The sequence below is a fragment of the Danio rerio genome, chromosome 21, assembly GCF_052040795.2.
Source record: "Danio rerio strain M-AB ecotype USA chromosome 21, GRCz13ab, whole genome shotgun sequence".
In the NCBI taxonomy this organism is placed as follows: domain Eukaryota; kingdom Metazoa; phylum Chordata; class Actinopteri; order Cypriniformes; family Danionidae; genus Danio; species Danio rerio.
The window spans coordinates 42,663,838-42,672,500 of NC_141041.1; the positions used below are offsets into that span (position 1 = coordinate 42,663,838).

At 40.0% G+C, this 8,663-nt stretch overlaps 2 protein-coding genes across 6 annotated transcripts in view; one reads left to right on the forward strand and one right to left on the reverse strand.

Moving 5' to 3' along the window:
• prrg3 (proline rich and Gla domain 3) overlaps nt 1-8,663 on the reverse strand; it is a 303,812-nt gene that overhangs the window by 239,987 nt on the left and 55,162 nt on the right. The gene's annotated exons all lie outside the window — the stretch shown is intronic.
• amot (angiomotin) overlaps nt 1-8,663 on the forward strand; it is a 69,815-nt gene that overhangs the window by 58,243 nt on the left and 2,909 nt on the right. For all 5 annotated transcript variants that reach the window (XR_015520525.1, XR_015520526.1, XM_087301748.1 and 2 more), the window contains one exon: nt 7,676-8,663. This exon is cut by the window's right edge. Coding sequence is in view for 3 of the 5 variants with exons in the window: in XM_087301748.1 (XP_087157874.1) it covers nt 7,676-7,791 (116 nt within the window). In the remaining 2 variants the exon portion in view is untranslated. The remainder of the gene's footprint in view (nt 1-7,675) is intronic.

The following is an 8,663-nucleotide window of genomic DNA, read 5'->3' on the forward strand; positions in this document are numbered from 1 at the left end:
TTTGCCTATATACTCTTTATCATGAGAAAGACAAGTAGGAATCATTAATAAGTCTGTGCATCAAATTTAATTTGCACATTTATTGAATGGAAATGTTTCTGATTCAAGTATGCCAGTTCATCCTCAGATGGTGCTTTTATAGAAATGTGCGTGCAGTAGGTCAGTAGCTCCCATTACATTGGGAAAACCGGCGACCCGCTGCAAATTGCAGTTTAATGTTTGGATGGTCAACTGTATGGTACGGAAACCTTATATACTGGACATGCGGATGAACCCGTCTCATAAAGCTGAGAAGGCACTTTGTAGAGTGCAATTTAACACAACTGCCTCTAGGAGTCGCCAATGGAAATAAAACAGACACGCACAAAAAATGTGCGTACGCCAGCCATAAAGCTGGCGCGGAGTTGCGCACATTCCCACGTTCAGTTCATCGTTAGTAAATCCAAACGTGAGCGATTCTGAGCGTCAAACCTGGCGTACGCAAAGTTTTTGTACGTACGCAGCGTTGATACATGAGGCCCCTGATTTGTTATTTCTTCATTATCATGAAACATTATAACAACTTATATTATTTTAAATACATATTAAAAAACCTGATAAAATATGATTAAGATTTAAAAAGCCATTGCTAGTTCATGTTGTAAAATATCCAGCAAAAACTGGAAAAAATTGGTACAAATGATTACAATTTTTAAAAATGTCAAACGAAACATTAACCTTAAAATTTACCTTTTAAATCCCAATGAAAGCAAAGTCATTATAGTTAACAAAAACAAACGAAAAAAATTAAAACTAGATTAAAAATATTATTTTCGCTAACTGAAATACAAATAGAAACAAGTATTTTTTTCTTTTAACTAACTGAAACTGTATTGTATACATACAAAACGAACTAAAATTATAGCCAAAACGTCCTTTGTTTTCTATTTTGCAGATGTATTTAATACAAAAGCCTACTGTATGTCTTTTAGAAGTAAATCTATTTACTTTGCGCTGTCAGGTTGTTTGACCCGTACGGCACTTCAGAGTCTGTAATCTTGATGCCATTGGCCAGATCAAGCCAGTTCTTTTCCAGTCAGTCCTCACTGTTGCTACCGTGACAAAAACAAGTGGACATGACAGCAGCATGTTGACAGCATTAAATACAAAGACTCAATATGATTAATTTAACACATTTGTGCCCAATAACGGGTTTTATTTCTGTATTAGTGATTGCAAACGAATCGTTCTTTCAAACCAGATCTTCTAAGTGAACCGGTTGAACTAATTTACCAAATAGAACAGAATCATTTGAAACTATTTGTTTCTCCAGTAAGCACTCTTGTCCTCAAGCTATTTTTTTTTTTATCATGCCTGATACTCCCCTGACTCAAAGTAAACCAATATACAAGGTGGGCCATTTATATGGATACCTCTTAGGGCCTACTCACACTATGCCATCCGTACCGTGCCCAGGCCCGTTTCCCGGATCGTTTGAGAAGTGTGAGTGCACTGAATCGGGCTCAAGCACGGTTCACTTGGCCGGCCCTGGCCCGGTTGGAAGAGGTGTGCCTGAGCGTGGATCACTTGGGCTTTGGCGCGGTACGCTTCTGTGTGAGCGCGAAACGCGCCAAAGCCCGAAACCGAAAGCGAGACGTGACTTTTAAGGGGCTGTTTCATATGCATTTATTAATCATTCTTACTGTTCAGTGATCGCAAACTGCCGTAGTTTATTAAAGACGCAAACTCCTCACAGCATGACAGCTGCGCGCCTTCAGCAGACCTCCTCATTCCTGCAGCACGAGAGCTTTATGATTGTTTAGAAGCGCCAAAAGTGGCGGATCTCTCCGGTAAAATATCTGACTGCGTGTCACCGCATCCCTAAGGATTGTTTGGCGAAATATTTCACTGCATGTCAATGCATGACAAACGACTGAAAGGATATAACTAGAGAAATCTCCACTGTGCTACTGAGTGAGAGCGTATGGCAAGCCGTTTTAGCATTTAAACCTTGTTCTGACTATCCATAAATATATTTAGAGATATAATTATATTTTGACTAGTCATAATTATAATTCGACTAGTCAGAATGACAATTAGAGATATCTGCAATTACAATTGTACTAGTACGAAATCAGATTGGAGATATCTGCAAATATATTATGACTACTCATATTCCTCCATTGACTTCCATTGAAAAATATTTGCAGATATCTCTGAGTTTTGACTCGTCAAAAATCCAATTATCTACAACTATATCTACAACTGTAATTCGACTATTAGTAAATTAATTAGAGAAATCTTCAAATATATTAGTAAATATTTCTAAATACGACGAATTAAAGACATCTCCAAATGTATTATGACTAGTAAAAACTCAGAGATATCTCTAATTACAATTGTGACTAGTCAACTCATTTAGAGATATCTGCAAATATTTTTCAATGGAAGTCAATGGAGGAATATGACTTGTCATAATATATTTGCAGATATCTCCAATCTGATTTCGTAATAGTACAATTGCAGTTGCAGATATCTCTAATTGTTATTCTAACTAGTCGAATTATAATTATGACTAGTCAAAATATAATTAGAGATATCTCTAAATATATTTATGGAGTCAGAACAAAGATTTAAATGCTAAAAAGGCTTGCCATAGAGAGCACTTCTGAACAGCGTAGCAGCGATGACGTAAGCGTGCCGAGGCCCGATATGGTGTGAGCGCGGGCCGTCGGGGGAGACGGGAGGGGGGACAAGCGTGCTTTGGCCCCGTTCGAGGCAACTGTACCTAGTGTGAGTACGGCCTTAATAAAACTTTGTGAGATTTTCACAAGAAAAACAATGATGTGCTTGGTTTTAATGTAACTTTATTCTTTCACGATTTGTTTACAAGCTCCCTCACATATACTAAGTTGCCACAAACTGGCCGTTAATATCACCAACCATTCCCATTTTATTAAAGTGTATCCATATAAATGGCCCACCCTGTATACTGTTATTCAGATATTAGAACAGTACACTGAGATCAGATTTGAGAGGTGGTGAACCGATAATACTGCACATGCGCAATTCAGCAGATGTATGCTTGAGAAAGTGGATTTTTGGCGTGAGAATACTGCCAATAGCGTAAGTCTCACACTGAATGCGAGAGAGTTGGCAGTCCTGTGTGAGAAACTTTTCAGATCATGGTGGTTTTAACTGACTGAAATTATGATTGCTTGCTACGTAATTTGCTATGTTGAGTCCTAACATTGTCACAAAAGATCTGGTTTGTGTTAAAGATCAGAACTTCTCATCACTGCTGTGTATTTAGCCTCAGATGCACCCTTGCACACAAATTTTACTTAAAAGGCCATGAAACTCCCTCGTTTCAGCAGGGTGTTTTCACACTTCTACTTTGGAAAAAGCCAGAAAAGTGGGCGTGCCCAGCTCTGTTTAGGGGGGAGTGTCAGAGGAGCAAAAGAGGGATGGTGTGGAAGTGTCTATTTGACCACGCGCTTCAGAGTTTCAGAGTCAAAACACACACACACACACAGGAGAAAGTGACTGTGTTTACATGGACATCTGTAATTGAATTATTTGCCAAATTATTAAATGGTGGACTTTAACTGCAGTTTGGCTCTTTCATTCAGGGAATTCATTCATGTCCCACGCGACAAACGAGATATTTGATTCGAGGAACTGCTCTAAGCGTGTATTTTTCTTGCAATGTTTGATACCGCACGGCGAATGAGAGAAAAAAAAACTCTGCGTTTCTCTGTAACTTAGATGCACACGGCAGGGAGTGTCAGAAAGCCGCGTGTGTTATTCCGGTCTCAAAATGCGGTGAAAATCCTACACGACGGTAATAGTTTGGTTGTGGTGCTAACATGTTTACACTCTGTGCAATAGTTGGTTCGATACGAACAAACTGAATAAACAAAGAGCACTGGTCGCTCACTTACCAAACCTGTAGAGACAGGACAATCACCAGCAACTAGAGCCGCGTCTTTATTAAGAGAAGATAAGCGAATCCGGATCTCCATTTGCAGAAGAGAAAAGGTCTCGGGTAAACAATGTTCCTTAGACATGCTAGTTATTGTTGTTGCGCGTCGCATACACTAATCCACGCGTGATTCCAGCTGCGCTCTCAGAGAGAAAAATGAAAACAAAACTTCAGCAAATTAGGAAAGCAACACTGCATGCTTGTTCTGCCAACACAGAGACGCCGTCTACATTGTAACACTAATGAATATTTATGAAGTTGCACAATAGAGCGCGCTGATTGGTTTGAACCAAGTCTTACTCATGCATTAATACAGCACACTCAGAGACGTAATACGGTACTCCTAGGTACAGTCTCCCAGTCTACACGCTGGAATACACACTATGATCTCATGCCCGTGACGCAGCTTCAAAAATTCGTTTCAAACCGGAAGTACGAATTTGCTCGAAATGACGCAAAAACTACCAATTTTCACTTTTTTTGTGAGATATATGTGTCCTAATAGTGTTTTTAGCAGTGTGGGACACATATACGACTGTCAACAGCTCAAAAAATGTGTTTTGGTGTTTCGTGACCCTTTAAGGCAGCTATCTTGTAAAACTTATTTTGTTTAAACTAAAACTAGAGCAATTTCAAAATATAGACACTAGTAAATCTGCCTCTAAAAACTAAAACTAATGAAAAATCCAAAACTATTATAACCTTGCAATGAAGTTGTGTTAGTTGGACATGGAGGTGTTCTTGAATTTGAACTTTTGTTGAGGAACACGAAGATGAAGGATACATTTCTAAGCTCTTTCAGTCATACTTTATTTTAAAGAGTCCTTGTTTTAGGCCCCGTTTACACTAGTCTGTTTTAGTTTTAAAGTGGCATTTTAGAATGATAACGATCGGCGTCCACACTAGTGTTTCACTCAGCGTTTTTGAACAGCTCTCCGTCTACACCACACCACTGAAAACGCACATCACGTGACCACACAAACACACACTCTGGCATGCGCTGCAGCATATCTACCCAGATGAGAGCTGTGCTCGTCGGACTGTTCATCAAGGATCTACCGCTGGATCTAATCTCACTATATTTGTTAAACGTGATATTTGATTCATCTTGTTTTCTATATCTCACAGCATATTCCCCGACTTTCGTCTTTTGAATCTATTACTTGTTCTTAGGTAACGTGTTTTGGCTAATCCCAAACATAAATTAATAATTAATGTAACCACATACATTCTGTATATTGAATGATTGCTTGCCTTTATTTCTTATAATGTATAAACTTATTGTACGTTATACTTTTATAATGGCCATAATTGGTTATTTAAACTGATATTCAGGAAAAGAGAGGGTGTGTTTTGCATTTTCAATGAGAATGAAAAGAGGGAGTAATGTTATAGGCTCCCTTTTAATATAAATATGCATACAGTGAAGACGACGCTCACTTCAACATTTCCTGCTGTCGGTTAAGTTGCTAATATCAAAATGAAAATAGGCAGTTCCTTATCTTGTTTTCATTGTATTGTTAAGAAAGTGGAACAACGTAGCCAGGGTGATGTAAATAAAGTTATATAGTACACTGCTCCCTTTAAAGATTTACCCGACATGTCCTCTAGAGTGTGTTTTCCATATCAAACTTGCGAAGTCTGAACTTAGAAGGAGAGGATACAGGACTGAACTGGGTGTAGACTACTTAGTATTGAGGAAAAAGCCCCAATCAGATAGGCGAATGTCTATAGCCCCGCCTCCATTTTCAGATGTCTCCGTTTTCCCCCATCCACAATGAAGGCTGATTTATACTTCTGCGTCAAACGCCGGAATATGCTACGGTGCTGACGCATAGCCCTTCACCATGGCCGTCGGCGTCGCTGACGTGCACCTCTCAAAAAATGTAACTACACGTCACAACGACGTGTAGCGCAAGCTCTGTGATTGGTCTGCTTGGTAGCGCTGACGAGTCTGGGCGGGACCGAGAGCCGCGTGAATGGTGCGAGCCTGATGGAGCGATTGTTTACAAGTGTGGAGTCACGTGAAGGAGCTCCGAATGGAAAGTTTTGTTTTGTGTTTACCTCATAGTTAAAGTTGTTGCACGTCCGCCGGTTCCTGCCTCAAAATGAGCGAGTTTGAGCCCCTTGTACATCCAGGAAGTGTTCAGGAAAAGCAAAAAAGCAGCAAAGAAACTCGACACAGAGGATCATAAACACCTCACTGCCAATTAGCATTCCGAAAGTGTTACTGCAGACCAACAGAGACAGCCCGCATAAGTATAAATGCACAGCCACGCGCGTTGCATGTGCCGTGGGTTACGCCGGTCACTTGACGCAGAAGTATAAACCAGGCTTAAGACGGAGCAGCAGCGTTTTAGAATGAAAAAAGCCTCTTCAGTATTTCCAAAACACTCTGTTTTCGTCGCTCAAACTCCGGCATAGTGTGGACGGACAGTGTAACTGTAGCAAGACTTATGCGTTTTAGAATGAAAACAGCCTCTCCAGCGTTTTCAAAACGCTCTATTTTCCGTGCTTGAAAACTCCGGCGTAGTCTGGACGGATAGTGTAACCATAGAAAAAATGTTGCGTTTTAAAACTAAAACGTATTAGTGTAAACGGGGCCATAGTGTAAAAGCCTGTGCACACCGTAATGATTTTTCACTTGTGCATAACAACATGTAACACCTCATGACTAAACAAAGAGTGCCAATGTAAGCCACAAACAAAACAGCAAGTATAAAAGTGTCACTTAAACAAAATTCAAACATTTATTTGGTTTGGCACACCACATTAAAAACTGGTCAACCAATAAAATTGGAGTTTTTGTTCGTGTGCCTGAAACAGCAGAATTATAATAAACACAACTTGGTGGCACTAAAACATAAACCTCTGTGAGCTGACTGTGTCACTTTGAGTATTTGTTTTTCCATTAAAGGCTGATTTATACTTCTGCGTCAAATGCACGCGTATGCTATGTGGCCGTCGGCGTCGCTGACGTGCACCTCTCAAAAAATGTAACTACACGTCTCAACGACGCGTAGCGCAAGCTCTGTGATTGGTCGGCTTGGTAGCGCTTACGAGTCTGGGCGGGACTGAGAGCCGCGCGAATTGTTTACAAGTGTGGAGTCCCGTAAAGGAGCTCCAGATGGAAAGTTTTGTTTTGTGTTTACCTCATAGTTAAAGTTGTTGCACGTCTGCCGGTTCCTACCTCAAAATGAGAGAGTTTGAGCCACTTGTACATTCAGGAAGTGTTCAGGAAAAGCAAAACACCAGCGAAGAAAATCGACACAGAGGAACGTTTACTGCCATCTAGCGTTTCGGAAGTGTTAATGCAGACCAACAGAGACAGCGCACAGAAGTATAAATGCACAGCCACGCACGTTGCATGCGCCGTGGGTTACGCCGGTCACTTGACGCAGAAGTATAAACCAGGCTTAAGTGTCATCTAACAATGAGTTTGCACATTCACTTTGCTGATGATAAAATCATGAGTGAAAATCATCAGTGCGCATGAGCCCTAACTATTCAATCAACCATGGAGAAACATTTATTAATTGCATGTACCTACTGTATAATCTGGCTTAGAATGCAGATTAGTGGGATGTAACTATGCTGAATCTAATTGTAATAACTATAGTAAGTACACAATTTATGTATCAAGAGCACCATATAACATCTTTACCTTGGCTGCTATTGGTCATTGATGTTTATGTTCTTGCATGTGTGCAGACGTGCCAGTGTTTCACAGCAGTACTTTAGAGAGGAGAGCACCAGTGCAGAGTCTTCCTCCAGCATCAGTGGCAGCACAGGACATGGACAGCGACATGGTGGAAATCCTCATCTGATCATCTTTTGCTGTGCAGGTGAAGGACTTCACACACTCCTCTATCATACATTTCACATCAGGATGTTTCTGAACAAACACACCGACAGCCGACTACAACACACAACAATTAATTTTTTGTACAGTATTGTCTGGTGGACTTTTTTTTCCCCAGACCTTCGGACCAAATTATAATTGTAATTCTTTTTTTTTTTTTTACATTTATTGCACTACTTTTGTTTATTTGGGTATGCAATTTGTCTGTATTTACGAATAATACAAATGTGGCACTTGAGTATCTAACAAAATGGTGACTAGCCGAACAGTTGTTACGTGTAAATACTGTATCCGAATACTGTAAAACTGAATGTCATAGGGCTTTTTTTATAATAAATTGTTGGGTGCAGCACGTTTTGAAGAGCAATGGACCACCAGAAGTTCACATGTGTGTCCAGAAGCTCACGTTTCTGTATGTGAAAGTGTGAAAGTATGAGTGACCCAACTGGTTTTGGGTTGGTCTGAATGAGATTCTCTAGTTTTTCCAATCTGAACTGTAGATTCCTGTAAAGCTCTGACACATAGGACATTTTGTTTTCCACAATTCCTCTTGTCCTTTGTAAAAGACAAAATGGCTTCTTCTCCCAGTCTTATAATTGCGTTTGACCAAAGGAATCCATTTAAAAGGACACATTATGTTTTAGAGCAGGGTCTAACCTAATTCAAGATTTCACACGTATAAATGAGAAGTTCCTTCCATGAAATCAGTGAACATCTATGAAACCCTCAGATTTCATGGCTTTCATAATCTCAAGTGCTTTATAGTTTTCAGAGTTTTTCCCCAAACGGCCACTGGATGCAAGTTTGCGGGTGGTTTTCGGCTTGACGTCAATGTGA